At 45.2% G+C, this 21,145-nt stretch overlaps 1 protein-coding gene across 3 annotated transcripts in view; it reads right to left on the reverse strand.

The window, feature by feature from the left end:
* Nucleotides 1–5,287: 5,287 nt before the first annotated feature.
* The window catches only part of RHOBTB2 (Rho related BTB domain containing 2), a 61,012-nt gene continuing 45,154 nt past the window's right edge, over nt 5,288–21,145 (reverse strand). For all 3 annotated transcript variants that reach the window (XM_058194741.1, XM_058194742.1, XM_058194743.1), the window contains 7 exons: nt 20,357–20,542; nt 17,697–18,709; nt 14,366–14,484; nt 12,882–13,032; nt 11,503–11,591; nt 8,534–8,639; nt 5,288–6,702 (listed from right to left, as the gene is read on the reverse strand). In XM_058194741.1, coding sequence (XP_058050724.1) covers nt 6,476–6,702; nt 8,534–8,639; nt 11,503–11,591; nt 12,882–13,032; nt 14,366–14,484; nt 17,697–18,709; nt 20,357–20,542 — 1,891 coding nt within the window. In that variant the 3' untranslated portion in view covers nt 5,288–6,475. The remainder of the gene's footprint in view (nt 6,703–8,533; nt 8,640–11,502; nt 11,592–12,881; nt 13,033–14,365; nt 14,485–17,696; nt 18,710–20,356; nt 20,543–21,145) is intronic.

Consider the following 21,145-nt stretch of genomic DNA (forward strand, 5'->3'; position numbering starts at 1 on the left):
TAAGCTTTACTGCGCTCGCAATGTGTCCTTGATCCTGGACAACATTTGAATGACAGTGTTGGCACAAGAGGAATTAGGTGGGGCGGTTCCTGCCCATAACTTTCAGCAGTCAAACAATTTAATTCCAAGAGGGGTGGATGGGTGAAAGGAAGGGAAGCTGAGAGATTGCAAAGGTTGGGTGGCAGAGCCATCTTTCCATTCCTCGAGGAACTGTCCAATAGCTTCTTGGGTGGACAACTGTTCTGGATGAGCCTCAATAGCCAGATCACTCAGCTGTGACTTTACACTCTTTTGAGTGAAAATTTTAAAAAAAATAAAATCCGGATGAATTTGAATTTGCCTTACTCTGCGGCATTTCCAGAGGCCAGTTAAAAAGAGGGCCACGAGAATTTTTATTTGGTACGGAATGCAGGAAATCACAGCAGCGTTAAAGAGAAGAGAGTGCATTTTGCATGTGGTACATGTCAGACGTCTTCATGACCAAGTCCATCTGATTTAAGTTTTTTGTGGATTTGGGAGACCGGGTCCCCTGTAAATCTCTTGAGATTCAACATATTTCTATACGATGTATTGGCTGACACCATAGGAAGATAACAAGCCCAGTTCTCCTTTCTTAGCAGCTGGGATCTGGATCTTGGCAAAGATAGAACGCCATATTTGGAAACATCTACTGGAGTTGAATTGACAAATTAAGGAACAAAAGTATCGGTGTAAATAGTTACTCTTCAAGTTGAAGTTTGTTTCAAAGTTGTATCTGTTTCTAGATATTTAATATGGTATGCTTTTTTTTTGTTTCCGTTTTCTCTTCTCTTTGAATGTTAAATTCGTGTCGAAATGTTAAACTTAAAGACGAACAAGTATTTTAGATGGTTTAAAAAAAAAAACTTTTAAAAAAATGTGTTCAGGTTTGTGTAACTCCTCGTTAATTTATAGCCTTCCTTTTTTGCTCTTTGCCTATTGTAAGTTAACAACGAAGATAGGTACTTGTGAATAAAGCTATGTAAAGTTTTGTTTTGCAATAAATAAAACCAACGTTAAAAATGGCTCACTGTTGTATATAGTCTATTTAAGATATATTCCTTGTGTTAAGCCAGGGGTGTCCAAACTTGGCAACTTTAAGATTTGTGGACTTCAACTCCCAGAATTCCTCAGCCAGCAAAGCGCCACAGTGTAGGAGTTGGGCTACAATTTTCAGAATTTCCAATTGACATTATTTCTTGAGTAACTGTTGAGTTAAATAATTTACCTTTGAGATTCATTACAAGATGTGGTGCTGGCCACCAGTTTGGCTGGCTTAAAAAAAACAACAACGTTGGATCAGTTCATAGAAGTCAATGGCTATTAGCAATCAGAATGTTTGCCTCTGAAGTCTGTCCGCTGGAAAACGAGGGGGGTTTCTTCCGCAGTTGGTCAGCCACAGTGAGAAGATTGTTGGGTTGATCCAACAGGGCGCTGCTGATGTTCCAAATATTTAAATCAAGGGTCCCCAAACTTGGCAGCTTTAAGACTTGTGGACTTTAATTCCCAGAATTCTCCAGCCAGCATAACTAAATAGATCCATAGATAGATAGATATTTATTTAATTTGTTTATTTAGTTGAATACATATTAAATAATATATATAAGTTTAAGCATGAACTGAATACATAAAATGAATAGAATTAAAGGGAACATTAGGACAGGGACGGTAGGCATGCTGGTGCTCTTATGCACGTCCCTTACAGACCGCTTAGGAATGGGGTGAGGCCAACGGTGGACAGTCTTGGGTTAAAGTTTTGGGGATTTTGGGATGAGACCACAGAGTCTGGTAGTCCACTCCAGGCATTAACAACTCTGTTACTGAAGTCATATTTTCTGCAATCAAGACTGGAGCGGTTCACTTTAAGTTGGAATCTATTGTGTGCTCGTGTATTTTTGTGGTTGAAGCTGAAGTAGTCATTGACAGGAAGGACATTGTAGCAGATCATTTTATGGGCTATGCTCAGGTCATACCAAAGATAGATAGATAGATAGATAGATAGATAGATAGATAGATAGATAGATAGATAGATAGATAGATAGATAGATGGAAAGCAATAGATAATAATGATGATGGATGGATGGATAGATACAGATATATAGATTAATATAGGTAGATAGATAGGTAGATAGATAGAAATAGATAGGGATAAAGGTGATGATGATAGATGATGGATGGATAGATAGATGATGGATAGTTATAGATAGATATATAGATGGATTGATATAAAATAGATAGATAGATAGATAGATAGATAGATAGATAGAAGATAGATAGCAATAGATAATAATGATGATAGATGATGGATGGATGGATAGATGATGGATAGATATAGATATATAGATTAATATAGGTAGGTAGGTAGGTAGGTAGGTAGGTAGGTAGGTAGATAGATAGAAATAGATAATGACAGATAATGATAATGATGATAGATAATGGATAGATACAGATAGATATATTCTCACCTGAATCTGGAGTATTAAAACATGCCACTTTACTTAGCATGAGTGTTGTGTCTTGCCCGCTCTGCTTCCGAACATCCTATATGCCTCCCGGCCCCAGCCCTGGCTCCATGCCCAGACAGGAGGAAGCACCTCCCGGTCCCAGCCCTGGCTCCATGCCCAGGCAAACGGAGCAACTAGACCCCTCCCCCACAGCATGTGAGCCTGAGGGAGGTCAATTACCAACAGCTGCCGACTGGAGTGACCCTTGCTTCAGAAGAATTGATAGGCGGCGGCGTCAGAAGGAAGGGAGGGGCAGGCCTGGATAAGTGCTGAGTCATGGAGCCACACCCCATGGCCTATATAAAGGATCTGCTTTCTGGCATTCTCTGAGTCAGGCAAAGTCTAAACATATCTTGCTGAAGTCACTTTCTGGTCTCCTGCCTGCCCTGAGGACTTTGCTAGGACTTTGGCAGAGCTGCAGAGGCACGCCTGATTCAGATTTCCCTGACCCGGCCGTCAGCGGAGGAGTGGGACACGACAATGAGTTATGGGCATGGATAGCACTTTATCAGCATGGAGAAGTTTGTCTCTTGCATGTATGTATTCATACCCTAAACTTTCATAACCCAGAACAATGCTTTTAAAATGCCAGGACATTGTTTGAGGGCAGGAAATTGGATAAGCATGACAGGTCATTCTCAAGTTGCAACTTTTCGCTTAGTGGTTGTCCAAAGTTACAACGGCATTGAAAAACGTGACCTATCTAGTTGTCGTAGTCAAAGACTGCCGTAGCGTCCCCAGTCATGTGATCAAAATTTAGGGGCTTGGCAACTGGCATTTATGATGGCCGCGTCATCCCAGGGTCATGTGATCACCATTTGCAACTTTCCCACGAGGCTTCCGACAAGCCAAGTCAGTGGGGAAAGTCAGATTCGCTTAGTGACCGCATGATTCACTTAACTGCCGTTGACAATCGCGACAGAAAAGGTGGTAAAACTGAGTGTGACTCAACTGAGAACCGCCTTTCTTAGCAGTGAAAATTCTGGTCTCAACTATGGTTCAACTACTTGTACCAGTTGAAGAAAGAATCTAGAACATTCTGTATCCTACTCCAGGGATACCCCAACCTCTAGTAGGGCCGCACATTTTCAAACTTGCTTTTGTAAGTGCAAGTTGGTTAAATAAATTTATTAGTATAGGGAATTTTTTCTTATGCCACTATCATTGAGACTCAATATTCTTGAGTCTCAAGAGGGGCCCCAAAGAAATTCAAGTCCTAATGCAGGTGACCCACACCTCTTCTTTTCAGCTATTGTTAACTTTCAATAACTGCAAGGCCTAGAACAGTGTTGGCAAACTTTCGCATCGAGTGCCGAAACGGGAGCACTCGCACGCTCGTAGGGGAGCACCAGAAACCGGAAAGAACAGCTACCTGGTGTCCATGTGCACGCCGGGAAGCTGAGCTTCTGGTTTCCAGTTTCTGGTGTGCGCATGCACGAGTGAAGACCAGCTGTCGTGCCGGAAACCGGAAGCTCAGATTCCTGGCTTGCGCATGTGCATGACCAGCTGGCCAGCGTGCATATGCACACCAGAACCCAGAAGAGCAACAGGCGACGGCTGGTGTGCCCGGAGAGATCGCTCTGCATGCCACTTCCAGCACGTGTGCCATAGGTTCGCCATCACGGGCCTAGAATTTGCAGCTAGGCTGGTGGAGCCTAAACCCTTCGTGGCACAGTGGTTAAAGTGACATTAAAGAGTTTAAGACATTAAAGAATCCCTAGTGCTGCCATGTAACGGGGTGAGCTCCCGTGACTTGTCCCAGCTTCTGCCAACCTAGCAGTTTGACAGCAAGTAAAAAATGCAAGTAGAAAACTAGGGACCACCTTTGGTGGGAAGGTAACAGTGTTCCATGCACATTTGGCGTTGAGTCATGCCGGCCACATGACCACGGAGACGTCTTCGGACAGTGCTGGTTCTTCGGCTTTGAAACGGAGATGAGCACTGCCCCCTAGAGTCAGGAACGACTAGCAGATATGTGCGAGGGGAACCTTTACCTTTACCTTTAAAGAGTTTGCAGGCAAACTCTGCCCAGAGTCTAGAGTTTGATCTTAATGGGATCAAACACATTGTGTTGTCGTCTTCTTTCTTCTGAGGCAATATTTGGGGTACCAGAACACGTCTCCTGACTTCTACTTTAGCAAAGCTCTTGTAGGTAAAGCTCACAACGCTAAAGCTTTAGTTATTAGAAGCAGAGTTAGAAACCCCGGTGGCGCAGTGGTTCGAATGCAGTACTGCAGGCTGACTCCGCCCACTGCCAGAAGTTCAATCTTGACTGGCTCAAGTTTGACTCGGCCTTTCCATCCTTCCGAGGTCGGTAAAATGAGGACCCAGATTGTTGAGGGGCAAATATTCTGATGCTGTAAACCAAGAATTGCTGTAAATCACTATGGATGGTATATAAGTGCTAAACACTATTGCTACTATCCAGAACCAATCCACCCAATGCTCTGGTGGCTCAGACTGCTAAGACAGTCTGTTATTAATACAGCTGCTTGCAATTACTGCAGGTTCAAGCCCCACCAGGCCCAAGGTTGACTCAGCCTTCCATCCTTTATAAGGTAGGTAAAATGAGGACCCAGATTGTTGGGGGCAATAAGTTGACTTTGTATATAATATACAAATGGATGAAGACTATTGCTTGACATAGTGTAAGCCGCCCTGAGTCTTCGCAGAAGGGCGGGATATAAATGCAAATAAAAAAAAAAAATTGCCACCCCACCTCTTTTTCTTTTCCCTTCCAAGTCACAGACAACTTCACACCCGTCTCTTTAAAATACCATTTATTACAACAGAACCTTCCACACTAAAATCCAAGATGTGTATTGGTTGGTGTTTTCATTTTCATTAAAACAGCACATTAACTGCTGGGTGTGTGTGTGTGTGGATGGGTTTATACTCTTTTCGTACAAGTGCATTTTCAAGCATTATGGCCAAAATCGGGCAGGCGTTGTTCTCTTCCTCCCATTTCTCTCCTCATCAGCCACGTTTGGTCAGTGTTGTCGATTGTGTTGCAAACTTAAAAGGGGGCGAAAAGGTGGGTGGGAGCAGCAGCTTTCAAGCCTTGTCAATCTGCTTTTCTCTAGTCTAGGGTCATTTCCCCCCCCCACACACACATACCTCCTCTGGCCCTTGAACCCCGGTGGAGGATCTGTGCTTCTCTTGGGCAGAGGGGCGTTTCCTTCATAGGGGCATCCGCCATTTCAGCAGCAGAGAGACCCCAGCCGTTTGCTGGCAGGACCACATGCCTTGCTCAAAGCAAAACATCTAAGACTAATAAGTGCCTGGGTAAGTAGTTAAGTACAACCAAAACAAAGGGGCCCTTTTGTCCGGAGCTCCAAAAGGTAAAAGGGACACGCAAGACATCTGCAGCAACTTGAAATGTTGAGGTGCAGAGAATGGTCGATGTGAGGTACGTAATACTTTTTTTTTTAAAAAGAAAACTTTTTTCTTTTTTTGCAAAGGGGAAAAGAAAATAATAATAATAATAATAATAATAATAATAATAATACAGAATGGCTCCAGCTTTCTTGGGAGTAATTGTTTCCCCCCCCCATTTAAACAAAAACAAAACAAAATTTTTCCCCTCCTCCAGCATTTTTTTTGCAAAACGGAGGTTCAGTCCCGCTGGATGAGTTTGAGCGTCTCGGAAAGAAAACAGGGACCACGTTCCGTTCCACCGTTGGTGGCTTCCATCTGCTGTGCTTCTAGACTAGCCCGAGGCAGGGATGGAGACCACCCAGAGCTCCGGATGAGATGTTGGATATTCTGACTCCTGAGTTGCTCTCCTTCAGGTTTTTTCTTTTTTTCCTCACCAGCCTCTCGGGGATATTCATGCGGATTTTCCCCACTGAGGGCCACAGCCTGTGGCATCTCGCCACGCGCCTTTGGAATGCCAGGCACCAATAGGCTCCCTCCATCTTCTAAGAGCCGTCGAAGCAGAGGAAGTGCAACCCTCAAACCACAGCAGAGGAGGAAGAGGAAGAGGAGGAGGAAGAGGAAGCTGTGGCTGCCGACGAGGAAGGGGAAGAAGCATTCCAGAAGAGCCACCGTCTCTTCGGCTGCCGCTTCTGATGGAGGTAGTCTTCCTTCTCGCGCTCTTTCCTGGCTCTCTGGAAGTGGTCTTCTTCCTTCAGGTACCAAACGGGGGGCCACCGATGCTTCTCAAAGTAATCCTGATTTTCTGCAGGGACAAAAATGAAGAAGACAAGTTAACAACCTCAGCCCGATGTTAAAGAGTTCTTCTGTTTCTTGTTTCTAAAACAGGCAAAGGTAAAAGTTACCCTCGCATATCGTTCCCGACTCTAGGGGGCAGTGCTCAACTCCGTTTCAAAGCCGAAGAGCCAGTGCTGTCCGAAGACATCTCCATGGTCATGTGGCCGGTATGACTCAATGCCAAAGGCGCACAGAACTCTGTTACCTTCCCACCAAAGGTGGCTCCTATTTTTCTACTTGCATTTTTTTACATGCTTTCGAACTGCTAGGTTGGTAGAAGCTGGGACAAGTAACGGGAACTCACCCCGTTACACGGCAGCACTAGGGATTCGAACTGCTGAACTGCCGACCTTTCGATCGACAAGCTCAGCGTCTTAGCCACTGAGCCACCTAGTATTTCTGAAATACTCATCCAAGTTTAACTTTCTTAAAAAAGTTAATGCAATATAAAAACAACCGTCCCACGGCAGTTTGCAATGTAAAAATGAAACCAACAATGTGGCAGTGTACTCCATGCGTGTCTGCATGCCCACCGAGGTATTTTGTCAGCTACAAGCAAGCCTTGCATATTTGCGAAATGCAAGCATAGAAAGAAAACTTAAATCGGGGTAGCCAGTTTAGCTCCAAGAACTGCATTGGAGTTTTGGAAACGTAAATTGATGGTAAAGCAAAGACCGGGAGCAGCTCAGAGCATCTAGAATGGATGAATCCAGTTCTTTAATTGAAAGGAGGTGAAGAAGCAACTGTAACTTCTCGGGCTGTTCATTTTCAGATTATTTTTTCCCCCTTCTGAGATTGCAAAAGGGATAAAGGCAGTGGTGGGATTCAAGTAACTTAACAACCGATTCTCTGCCCTAATGATTTCTTCCAACAACCAGTTTGCCAAATTGCTCAGAAAGTTAACAACCGGTTCTCCTGAAGTGGTGCAAACCGGCTGAATCCCACCACTGGATAAAGGCAGCAAGCAGAGGTGACAAGAATGGCCCTTCTCTGCCACAAAAAGCTTGTGAAAACGGTAGGAGTCATCTTTACGACTCTACGCCAGGGATCTCCAACCTTGGCAATTTTAAGACTTGTGGACTTCAACTCCCAGAATTCCTCAGCTTTGCTAATAGCCATTGATCTTTATGACTTCCATGGTTGTAAAATGAGGCAAAACTCAACTTAACAACGGTCTTGCTTAGCAGTGGGAAATTTTGGACTCGATTCTGGTCATAAGTCAAAGACTACCTGAAGATAGTTTTGATTTGAGGACCAGGTTGAGGACCAGGAAATAATGAAGTGAGTGTACCACACTCTGACTGGGCTGCGTGACTGTCTAAATCAGGGGTCTCCAACCTTGGCAATTTTTAGACTTGTGGACTTCAACTCCCAGAGTTCCTCAGCCAGCTTTGAGGGGTCTCCAACCTTGGCAACTTTAAGACCTGTGGACTTCAACTCCCAGAGTTCCTCAGCCAGCTTTGAGGGGTCTCCAACCTTGGCAACTTTAAGACTTGTGGACTTCAACTCCCAGAGTTCCTCAGCCAGCTTTGAGGGGTCTCCAACTTTGGCAATTTTAAGACTTGTAGACTTCAACTCCCAGAGTTCCTCAGCCAGCTTTGAGGGGTCTCCAACTTTGGCAACTTTAAGACCTGTGGACTTCAACTCCCAGAGTTCCTCAGCCAGCTTTGCTTTGCTGAGGAAACTCTGGGAGTTGAAGTCCACAAGTCTTAAAGTTGCCAAGGTTGGAGACCCCTGATCTACGGGACTTCCTTGCCCAAAAGGAAAGCAGATCCACCGTTCTACAAACTCACACCTACCTGCTGACATTGCTTTCATTTCCCGAGGAAACTTGCGACAGATATTGTTGTAGTTGGTGCAGATATGGTGGAGGCACCAATCGGCAAGCTGGTAGGCACCATGGAACTGGGGAAGAGAAAAAGACAGGCTGGCATGAATCACCAATTTATGTTCATTTAACCTGGGAAAGCTATACAGCTAGTCCTTGACTTACAAACATTCATTTAATGGCTCAACGTTATAACAACATTGAAAAAAAGTGACTTATGATAGGTTTTTACACTTATGACACATCTTCCTTATTGTCGTGATCCATCAGCAGCCTGCGGAGCTGTCGATGGAATCGGACTGCGATGAGCCTGTTCCTAATGCACACATGAGAAGAGCTGCCAGAAGGCAAGAGCAGCTCAAGCAGAGAGGTCACCTCGGGAGTAGGGCCAAGAGATGATTGGCCCCTCCCATAATGTTTAAAAGAAGACCAGCATTTTGCCGGAAAGCAACGTTGCAGCTGCGTTCTTTGCTCTGCTCTCTGCTCTGGACATTTATCAGAAAGGACCTTGGCAATTAGCCAAACTGAACTCAGGTTTGTTTGTGAAGCCTTTTGTTTTATTTGGTTTTATTTGGAGTTACACGACGCTGGGAGTAAACTAATTCCCAGCTGTCCGAATAAAGTTTATTTTTCTTAAAGGACTGCGTTTGTTGCTACCTACTCGGGTCTGGGTCACAACACTTATGGTCATATGAGCAAAATTTGGACTCTTAGCAATTGGCACATATTTAGACTTATGCTGTAGACCTTTTGAGTCAACTTTGAAAAGGAAGAGAGAAACAGTACAATCTAGCGCAGGGGTGGGCACCTATGGCAACTTTAGGGCCTGTGACCAATGGTGAAATCTGAACCGGTTTAGTACCGGTTCAGTGGCTGCACATGCGCTCTGCACATCAAATGTAAGGTGCACACACACACACACACATGTCAAAAACAGGCCTGGGAAAGAAGAACACCACACAGGGATGGGTGGGGGTGGTGATCAGCTGTGGCACGCGATCATCGGAGTCTTTTTAAAAAACTTTTTAAAGCATTTTTTAACTACCTATTCAACTGAATAGGTTGTGAAAAATGCTTTTAAAAGGTTAAAAAAAAAGAGCTCTGATGATCGCGCGGCTCAGCAGTGATTATCAGAGCCTTTTTATTACCTTTTGAAAGCATTTTTAATAACCTATTCCTACCATTTGGGCAGGAAAAGCAAATGAGCTGGAAAGAAGCGGCAAGCCGGCAAGTGGGCGACTGGGCAGGCATGGGCAGAGCGGGGGTGGGGGGCAGGGATTTTTGCTACTGGTTCTCCGAACCACCCGCAGCCACCACTACTGGATCGGCTGATCCAGTCCAAAACGGGAGCATTTCACCCCTGCCTGGGAGCCATGCTGGCTCAGGAATTCTGGGAAATGAAGTCCACAGATCATAAAGCTGCCATAGTTGACATCTTCTCAACCAGGCTACAAAGCAAGAAACTGCACGTTCTAGTCCTGCCTTCGTCATGAAAACTAACTGGTTGACTCTGGGCCAGTCCGTGTCCCGCAGCCCAATTCACCTCTCAGGGTTGTTGTTGTGGGGAAAATAGGAGGAGGAAGAAGGAGTGATGGATAGGCTCGCCGCCTTGTGCTGTTTTAAAAAAATAATAAAGGCGGGATAGAAACACCTAAATAAAAAATAAATAAATAAATAAAAAGAAGGATCTCATCCGAGTCAAGGCAGAAGCATTGAGCTTCACAGAACGTAACATCAGACGAGTATCAGATTATGGCCAGCAAGAGTCCAAGACAAGGACAATAAAATAATGCCAAAGAGAGATTTTTCCCCATGACGTTACTCAAGCTGAACACCTAATTCCCACAGCATTGTATGTAGTTGGGCTATATTGCTATTATCCTGCTCATCGTCTCATCTTTCTTACTACCGTCTCCTATTGGTATCTGATGATTTGTCACTTGTTGTTTGTATCTTATGATTTATTATAATATTTATTATATTATAATATTTATTTGTTATGATATATGATCTAATGGCTTGTTTGTATGCACTGAGAGCTGATGCACCGGAGACAAATTCCTTTTGTGTCCAATCACACTTGGCCAATGAAGAATGTTCCTATATTCCTATTCGCTTATGGAGATTCTCGGTCATCCGGATGGGTCACGGTTGTCCCAAAGGTGCTTTTTCAAGAAGCAACTGGACTTTTTTGGGGTTTTGTTGTGGCCCGCCAGCAGCCTGCGGAGCTGGTGGCAGAGTTGGACAGTGAGGAGGATGTGGAGGCCAGAGGCCAGTCCTGGAGTCAGGGGAAGACAAGGGCTCTGCATCGGAGGCAGAGATGGAGCCAGGGCCATCTGGGAGTGATGCATAGACTCTGGAGCCTCCAGAGACTGATAGTAGTGAGGCAGAGGAACAGGAGGAGCCTGTTCCTAGTGCATGCATGCGAAGAGCTGCCAGAAGGCAAGAGCAGCTAAAGCAAAAAGGACGACTCGGGAGTAAGGCCAGGAGATGATTGGCCCCTCCCATAAGGCTTAAAAGTGCAGCAACGACTCTTGGGCTCTTTGTAGGAAAGCAATGTTGCTACAATTGTTTCTTGTCTCCTGTGTCTGAACTTAGTGGGGTTCTTGCCAAGAAAAGCCTTTGGGACGGTGCCAAAGAAGACAAAGGTTTGTGATAAGACCGAAAGACTTTTTCTGAAGGACTTTGTTTTGGACTTAATTTGGACTAAGCTGGGAATGAAGTAATTTTCAGCTGTTCTAATCAAATATGTGTGTTTAGGACTGATTGTGTCTGGTAATAACTACTTAGGCCTAGGTCACAACAGACGTTTCACTTCTCATCCAAGGAGCTTCTTCAGCTCTGACTGGATGGTGGGGAATGGAATATATTCCTATTCCTATATAACAATATTCCAAAATGAGGAGAATTTTGTATTGACTCTAAGTAAGTTCTTCATACCTGAGCCAGCTCCAGGAACACAAGAACATCGCCATCTATATCCACTAACATCTGAGTTGCTTCCATCAAACCAGACACAGTGAACTGTTCTGCAAAACAATAAAAATAGAAAACATAGTCAGTTGGTTCATTACGTGGCCTGCAAAGAAGATTTAAATTTCTGTCTTGCCAATAACAAAACCAACTGAGTTATTGGTGGTCTAAAAATAATAACCTGAGAAACGTTATCATGTATTGCATTTTTTTAAAAATAGTTCTTGTCAGGCCTGGAAAGCCATCTTTTGCATTGGGCCTTCCAGCCTGCCACATTTACTGCTGTGGGAAACTGGGAGGGGGGATTGTATGGAGCGGGGTGATATGAAGTCAAAATAACATTCCTTTCTCAGAGAGTCAAGGACATCTTGCCCTGCAACTGGATGGCTGGAATTGGGAGGCATCTCCAGTTGGGATGGTGCTTTGATTGGACCATGTGATGGACATGTGTGTCGTGTCCCACTCCTCCGCTGACGGCCGGGTCAGGGAAATCCGAATCAGGCTTGCCTCTGCAGCTCTGCCCAAAGTCCTAGCAAAGTCCTCAGAGCAGGCAGGAGACCAGTAAGTGACTTCAGCAAGATAGGTTCGACTTTGCCTGACTCAGAGACTGCCAGAAAGCAGATCCTTTATATAGGCCATGGGGTGTGGCTCCATGACTCAGGACTCATTAAGGCCTGCCCCTCCCTTCCTTCTGTTGCCTCCGCCTATCCAGTCTTCTGATGCGAGGGTCACTCCAATCAGCAGCTGTTGGAAGTAAACTTTCCTCAGGCTCACATGCTGTGGAGGAGGGGGAGGGGTCTAGCTGCTCCGTTTGCCTGGGCATGGAGCCAGGGCTGGGGCCGGGGGATGCTCCCTCCTCTGCAGCCTGCTTGGGCATGGAGCCAGGGCTGGGACCGGGAGGCATACATTTCTCCGTGTTCGGGAGCAGATAAGAAGGCCCCAGCTGCTGTGAGAGCGGACAAGACAAAACAATGTGGGTGCTGGGCAGGGACTTGGACTTTTCTTTGGGTGGGGAAAACCTGGCAGCTTTCAGATTTGGGTTTTCCCAGATGTGCCAATATGACATCTCTCATAAAATGTAGCTTTGAGGAACTTCTAGCCTTGGAGTTTTCTTTCATTGGGGTGTTACTTGGAACCCTAACAGTCCTATTCACCAAAAGCTGAGATGAATAAAAAGGCAAATATAAACTTGACACACATAGAGTGCATCCAAAATGGACAAATCAGAAACAAATACGATGTTTATTTCCTACATTTGGCGTTTATTTCCTACGTCTGGCATTTGAAACGACTCATCATTCCATAGATGGGAAAAAGAGCAAGAGCAACAGGGTTCTTAGAATTACCTGTGAGTGCAACCAGGTGTGGCAGACACAAGCGGTTGGCCAAGATGATGAGCTTCATGTAATCAAGGTCTGAAGAAGAATAAAACTGGCCAGTATACAGGTACTCAAGCACTGCTCGCATGCAACTCTTACTGGTGTACGGTAGAACTACCTGCAATGATGAGGATACCGAGGGGTTAAATCTGTAGCATTTTCAGGTGCAAAATTAAAATAATGAAATAATAGAATAATAAAATAAAACAATAAATTAAAATAATAAAATAAATATAATAAAATAATTAAAAGAAATAATAAAATAAAAAGAGAACAAAAGAAAAGAAAAAACAATGCAATGCAATACAGTACAATACAATATCTCCATAATTTCTTCAACCATACAGAAAACCATTTTATATCCTTCTCCAGTTGCTGTGCTCTTTCAAAACAGCACTCAAACATTCGGTGCGTTTTGCACAGAGAACACCGGAGCTGTGAGGTGGGAAGGATTGTGTTGTATGCAGACTGTTGTGAAGAACTAATGTTTGTTAAAACAGGTGAATAGGGTCGTGTACAAAAAGCTTCCGTTTCACTTAGGGACATGGCTGTAACCACATGAAGTTACATGAAAAAAAGAGAGAGTCGGTTTGGTTAAGGCACCCGGTGGCTAGAAACCAGGTGACTGGGAGTTCTAGTCTCGCATGAAAGCCGAGTGGCTTTGGACCAACTACCCAAGAGACGGTGAGTTCTAGTCCTGCCTTAGGCATGAAAGCCAGCTGGGCAACTCTGATCCAATCGCCAGGAGATGGTGAGTTCCATTCCTGCTTTGGCCATGAAAGCTGGCTGGATAACTTCGGGCCGATGATTCTCAGCCCAACTCACCTCACAGGGTTGTTGTTGTGGGGGAAAAGAGGAAAAAGAGGAGGCGGGGTATTATGTACTGTATGTTTGTCACCTTGAGTTATGTATACAGTAATAAAGGCGGGAAAATAAATAAATGAGCCTCAGTGGTGCAGTGGTTAGAGTATACTACTGCAGGCTACTTCTGCTGGCTGCCTGCAATTTGGCAGTTTGAATCTCACCAGGCTCAAGATGACTCAGCCTTTCATCCTTCTGAGGTGGGTAAAATGAGGGCCCAGATGGTTGGGGGCAAAAGGCTGACTCTGTAAACCGCTTAGAGAGGGCTGGAAACCACTGTGAAGTGGTATATAAGTCTTAAGAGCTATTGCTATTGTCCTTCCTTCCTTCCTTCCTTCCTTCCTCCCTCCCTCCCTCCCTCCCTCCCCTGCCCACTGTCAGCAGTTTGATCCTAGCTCAAGGTTGACTCAGCCTTCCATCCTTCCGAGGTGGGTAAAATAAGGACCCAGATTATTGGGGGCAAAAAGCTGACTCTGTAAAACCGCTTAGAGGGGGATGTAAAAGCACTGGGAAGCGGTATAGAAGTCTATTGCTATTGCTAAATAATATAAATAAACACATTTCTCAGTCCATGCTCAATGTTGCCTCACCTCCTGAGTTGAGCTCTCAACAAAAGGACCCCCAAACATGGCAGCCATCCAGTCACAACTGGAGATCAACAAGGGCTTGTGGGCACTGATAGCACCATCATCCAGTATAAAAGTGACATCTGCGGAAGAAGAAGAACATGCTAAGCACATTGGTTAAGTAATAGTTCCTGCATTCCCCGTCACGCTGGAATTACCAGCGTGGAACCCCGTCTAGATTATGCCTATTTCGGGGGAAAAAACTTGCCAAGCCTAGCTTAAGAAAGGCAAAGAGATTTTTGTCCATTCAAATATGGCAAGCCAAAATTTCTGCAGCCTGTAATTTGTCAGCCCTGGAAGTTTAGGTCAGTAAACCAAGAAGCCATGAATACAAACCCTATGTGGTGACAATGTTATACTACAATTTAAACTATGTTCCAGATTGGTGCTCCTTCTATCAACTCTATGGTTTCGACTAGAGGTCTCCAACCTTGGCAACTTTAAGACTTGTGGACTTCAACTCCCAGAGTTCCTTAGCAAAACAAAGCTGGCTGAGGAACTCTGGGAGTTGAAGTCCACAAGTCTTAAAGTTGCCAAGGTTGGAGACCCCTGATTTAGGCTATCATGCAGCCCAGTCAGAGTGTGGTACACTCACTTCATTATTTTACACTGAGACAACAAACTTGGTCCTCAAACCAAAACTACTTTCAGGTAGTCTTCGACTTATGACCACAGTTGAGTCCAAAATTTTCCTCTGCTAAGCAAGACCATTGTTAAGTTGAGTTTTGCTTCATTTTACAACCATAGAAGTCATGAGGATCAATGGCTATTAGCCCTTGAAGGCCATCTGGGTGAGGAACCAGTGAACTTCCTTGACCAGTTGCGTGGCCACTGAGAGAATTCTTCGCGAATGTTTTTTCATGTTACGGTCTTAGGTCCTTATCTCTAAGTGCCTTTATTTTAAAGGCCACTGAACTTTCTGAGGCTTAAAGGCTTTCCCCCCCATTTTGCTTCTCATTCAAGAAGCTTCTTCAGTTCTAACCAACTGATTTCCGTCTACCAACTAGCTGGTTAGAACCGGAGAAGCTCCTTGAATGAGAAGCGAAACAGCTTAAAGAAAAATAAAGAAGTCCAGTTGCCTTTGAAATAAAAGCACCTTTGGGACACCATGACGACCTGGATGAATGAGAGACTCCACAGATGCTCACCCTAAAGTAGTATTTTTCAACCTTGCCAACTTTTAACCTACCGTATTTTTCGGAGTATAAGACACACCTTTTTCCACCCCTAAAAGGGGGTGAAAATTTGGGTGCATCTTATACACCAAATGTAGCCCTGCCCACCCACTGGCCTCCACCCTTTGGCCTCTGCCTCCCAGCAATTTACCTCCTTGCAGCAAGCAGCAAGAAGAAACAGCCCATTTCAGCTTCGGCACAGCCTGATTAGCACAAGTTGATTGTCCCTCCCGACTCTCAGCTGTTTCAGGCTGCAGGGATTGCCATGGCCTATTGCTGCACGGACTTCTGCTGCTTGCTGCAAGGAGGTAAATTGCTGGGAGCAGATTTTTTTTCTCGTGCTAATCAAGCTATGCTGAAAACGAAAACGAAAGTAAAGCAGGCTATTTGCTGTTTGCTACAATGAGGCAAAATTGCTGGGAGGCAGATTTCTTTTTCTTGTTTTCCTCACCAAAAAAAAGTATGTGCATCTTAGAGTCCGGAGTGTTTTATACTCCGAAAAATATGGTATGTAGCCTTCAACTTGATGGCTGAGGAATTCTGGGAATTGAAGTTAATACATATCTTAAAGTTGCCCAACTTCTCCTAAAGGCTTAACCCAAAGGCTACTGACACTCTGTTTTATGATTGTTCCACCCACCACAGGAATAGGGATAATCAAGATGATTGTATTTGGCAACAAATACAATGGCTGGAGAATTCTGGGAGTTGAAGTCCACGAGTCTTAAAGCTGCCAAGTTTGAAGACCTCTGCTCTAAGCAGGTGCCAACCCTTAATTGAGAAGATTCCTGTGCATGGGCTTTTAACAGTATATCGGTTTAATTGAACCTTCATGTATGGACCCAGTCTTTTGTGCCCGACACCAGAATAGCAAAACAGAAGACTTTAAAGTAATTGCTTCCGAAGCGAGTGAGATGTTTTAAATGCAGGATACGTTTTCACCAAGGAACATGCAGAATGTTGGCACACAAAGAAGGCAGATTTGGCAGTCGTGGTTCCCCGAGAAGCAGCCAAGTTCATTTTTTTTGTGGGGAGAGCAAAGCACCAATCACCAATGCACACACACGTACAGGAAACAACAGAATCTAAAATTTCTATTAGCTTATTTGACCTCAGTTGGACTGTAACTCAATAGACAGTTGTAAGACACCTTGCGATACAACATGCACACCCAGAATAAGGCAGGTTTCCTCTGATATCGATGCTCAGTAGATTGGAGGTTCCAATCTGAGTCAGTCACTGGGACCAAAGGTTTATTTTTCCAAGTGTTCTTAGAACAACAGAGTTAGAAGGGACCTTGGAGGCCTTCTAGTCCAACCCCCTGCCCAGGCAGAAAATCCTACACCACTTCAGACAAATGGTTATCCAACATCTTCTTAAAGACTTCCAGTGTTGGAGCATTCCAACTTCTGGAGGCAAGTTATTCCACTGATGAATTGTTCTAATTGTCAGGAAATTTCTCCTTAGTTCTAAGTTGCTTCTCTCCTGTTTTTTGGGCTCAAGCTAGAACCCATCCTCAGGAAACTTAGAAGCCTAGGGTGAGGCAGCAAAAGGAAAAACTAATGACTTAATAGACGACCATCAACTTCCTAATTAACAACTAAAAGCTACACAACCAGGCAACATATAAATACAATGCTTAGAAAAGAGAGAGAGAAAGAGAGAGAGAGATGGGGGAGAGAGAGGAGGAGGGAGAGGGAGAGAGAGATGGAGGGAGGAGGGGGGAGAGAGAGACAGAGCAGGGGAGAGGGAGACAGGGAGGGAGAGTGAGGGAGGGAGAGAGGGATGGGAAGAGAGAGAGGGGGAGAGAGAGAGAGAGGGAGAGAAGGAGGGAGAGAGGAGAGAGAGACAGAGGGAGAGGGAGAGGGAGGGAGACAGGAAGAGAGAGGGAGGAAGGGAGAGAGAGAGAGAAGGAGAGAGAGGGGGGGAGGGAGAGAGGTTTCCCAAGGATGGGCTACAGCATGAGTCCAAAAGCTCAGAAGACGAAACCTCTGGTCCTGGTGACCGACTCAGATTGAATCCTGCAACATTAATCCCTCAACAGGTTGTTCCATTAGGAGCTCAAAACGATGTCTCAGTTGAATTAAAGACTCCTGCAAAATCTCGCTTCCCCAACCTACCAGAGAAAGTCCCCTTGGCCAGACATTCTTTCACCCGGTTGGTTCTCCTGACGTGGAAGGCTTTGGTGATCTCCTGGTTCATGAACGCCTCGTTGTTGAGGATGTTGGCCACCATCATCCTGAGGTCGAAGACTTCGAGCAGTTCAGCAATGTGGGCGATATGCATGAGATCTCTCTCGTTCTCATCCAGCTCCCCGGTGTATAGATATTTGAGCACGGCCCTGAACGGTCCCAGCTGGATGGAGGGATCCATCTTCACGACCACCATCAGCCGGGGTTTGTAGGTCATGGGGTCATCGGCCATCTCCTCCTGGATGCTGACAAAGGCACGGCTCCAAGAGGAGAGGATTCTCCCCCGCTTTAGCCCTCGTTCCCCGTAGTTCTTGCCCCGCAAAATCCCATCGCTGGTGGAGGCTCTAAGGCACGGTTTTTGCTGGCCGGAGCCAGCTTCTTCAGTACTCTCACAGATGTCGAAACTAGCAGCCCTCAAGAGGAAGTCCCGCCCATGGTGATGATGTCGTTCCTGAGGAACCGTCCGCTCTGCGGCGCCCATCCTGACGCTGCTTCCTGTCATCTCCTCTTGGCCCTCCTCGTCCAGGTCCATCAGAAACAAGTCATAGAACTTGGAGGAGGCGGTGGAGAGGTAGATCTTGTGCGCGTAGATTTTGATTCTCTCTTGCAGCACCAGGATAACATCTGCACACAAAGGGTCTTCCAGCAGGTGAGCCGGGCGCTCTTCATTGTTGGAAGGAGGGTCGGGAACAACGATGATAGGGGGAGGAGGTTTGGGGGGCAAGAAAGGGGCCTGGAGCAACGGCCTTTGGACGTTACGGAGGTGGGATTTCCAGAACTGGAGATGCCGACGGGAGATGAGGGCCGCTCGGATGGCGTTGTCGAAGACGTCCTTGATGCCAAATTGGGCTACTACACTGGTCTCGTAGTAAGGGATGCCCAGCTCTTTGGCTACCTCTCGGCCCTTCTCCGGGGGCAGAATTTCATTTGGTTTGATTGGCCTGGAAGAGGAAAAAAAACAAAAACAGCCACAGGTCTGATGTTAGCCGAGCAATCAAAACTCAAAATTAAAGGAGGAAAAAAAGATGATTATCTAACTGGAAAAACAGCCATTCATCCCAAAAACTATACAGCTATTGGAGTGATCAGGCTAAGAATATAGTTCATACTACCGTTACGTAGTCAGTAACTCTAAGAATGAGTTTTGTTGCGGAAAAGTCTGAAGAACTACAGGTAGTCCTTGACTTAGGACCCCAATGGCGCTCAAAATTTCCGTTGCTAAGTGAGACAGGTGTAAAGTGAATTTAGTCCCATTTTATTTTATTTTATTTTATTGGTCACAATTCTTAAGCGAATCGCTGCAGTTGTTAAGATGGTCACGTGGTCATTAAGCGAATCTCGCCTTCCCCATTGACTTTGCTTGTCGGAAAGTTGCAAAAGGGGACCAGGTGACCCCCTGGATGCCGCAGCCGTCATAAATAAGAATCAGTTGCCAAGTGTCTCAGTTTTGAGCATGTGACCCTGGGTATGCTACAACAAACAGTTCCAAGCCTGACTAGGTGGCTCAGTGGCTAAGACACTGAGCTTATCGATCAGAAAGGTCGGCAGTTCAGCGGTTCGAATCCCTAGTACAGGTCTCCTGCGTGAGCAGGGGGTTGGACTAGATGACCTCCAAGGTCCCTTCCGACTCTGTTACTGTTAAAGTTAAGTGTGAAAAATGGTCATATGTCACTTTTTTCAGTGTCGTCATAAAATTGAACGGTCACTAACTAGACTGTTGTAAGTCGAGGACTGCCTGTATACTCTTATCTTGAAAACCTGACCATTTTTCCCCACTTCCTCCTCCAACCAAAGCCTTGTGGTCATGTGACTGAGGGATATTGCACATGGCCATACAGGTGAGTCTGCCACCAAGTGTCCAACCTGTTATCACATGACCATGGAAAGAGGAAGCACGAGTGTTGTTATCTTTGGAAACAGACCAGGGGTGAAATCTAAAAATTTTCCCTACCGGTTCTGTGGGCGTGGCTTGGTGGTCAGGTGACATGGTGGGCGTGGCTTGGTGGTCAGGTGACTGAATGGGCATGGCCAATAATAATAAATAATAAAAATAATAAAGTATACAAAACTTGGGAACGCACCGGTCTACCTTCTTTAAAAATAGAGGCACCGGTCTACTAATTGCCTTTTTTTGGGAGTGCACCGGTCTACCTTCTTTAAAAATAGAGGCACCGGTCTACTAATTGCCTTTTTTTGGGAGTGCACGGTCTACCTTCTTTAAAAATAAAGGCACCGGTCTACTAGCCGCCTACAGCTCTGATCAGCTGTAGTGCGACCCTTTAAAGTGCCATGGCAGTCATTTAAGGCTGTTTGCAGCTATATCACCACCGAGAGCTTCAGGGACAGAGAAGAGGAACAGCGAGGCATGGGCGGTGGGGTGGGGCAGGGATTTTTGCTACCGGTTTTCCAAACTATCTGTCCCATCGCTACCGGATTGCACGATCCGGTCCGAACCGGGAGCATTTCACCCCTGAAACAGACCCACGCTTTGTTTGGGTGGCCTGTCGTTAACTTCAAATGGTTATAAGTCAACGTACCCTGTCAAGTTTCTCCCGCCCAAGGAAGCAAAAGTAAAACCAATGCCCTACCTGGCTAAAGGTCTCCTGGCTCGGTTCACTGCTTCCAGGTCAGCGTAGCGAAGGTCGAGCTGGCAGCCTACCAAGATGACAGGTGCCCTGGGACAGAAATGCTTAATTTCAGGGTACCACATAGTCTTCACATGGTGGAGGGAGTTTGGATTAGCAATGGAGAAACATAATACTACGACATCAGATCTGTGGGAAGAAAGGAATCAGGAATCAGTGGCTGCTTAAGAGTTTGCCTTATCGTAACGGCCACAAGACTTTCATACGCACAAAATTGGAAAAAAGGAAATACACTAACAGAGGAAGAATGGATAAAGAACATTTTAGATCAGGGGTCTCCAACCTTGGTCCCTTTAAGACTTGTGGACTTCAACTCCCAGAGTCCCTCAGCCAGCAAAGCTGGCTGAGGAACTCTGGGAGTTGAAGTCCACAAGTCTTAAAGGGACCAAGGTTGGAGACCCCTGTTTTAGATTGTGCCGAGATGGACAAATGAACCAAAGAAATTAAAGAAAAGGAAAGTACAGAATATTACGTAATATGGGATAAATGGTACAAGTGGCTGGAGACTAGAAAAAAATGAATAGTGATGAAAGGGGAGAAACAAATAAATGCAAGATGTATATAAGATAGTATATAAAGTGTAGAAATTGAAATATTATAGGAATTATAGAGTAATAAGGGATAATGGGACGAGGATATAAATATTATAAAGGGAATTGGGAGAGAAAATGTAAATATTAGATCAGCGCTACGAAACAGTTGTAAAAAGGGAATGTACGTTTTGTGTATTGT

Source organism: Ahaetulla prasina, chromosome 9 (genome assembly GCF_028640845.1).
Source record: "Ahaetulla prasina isolate Xishuangbanna chromosome 9, ASM2864084v1, whole genome shotgun sequence".
Lineage (NCBI taxonomy): Eukaryota > Metazoa > Chordata > Lepidosauria > Squamata > Colubridae > Ahaetulla > Ahaetulla prasina.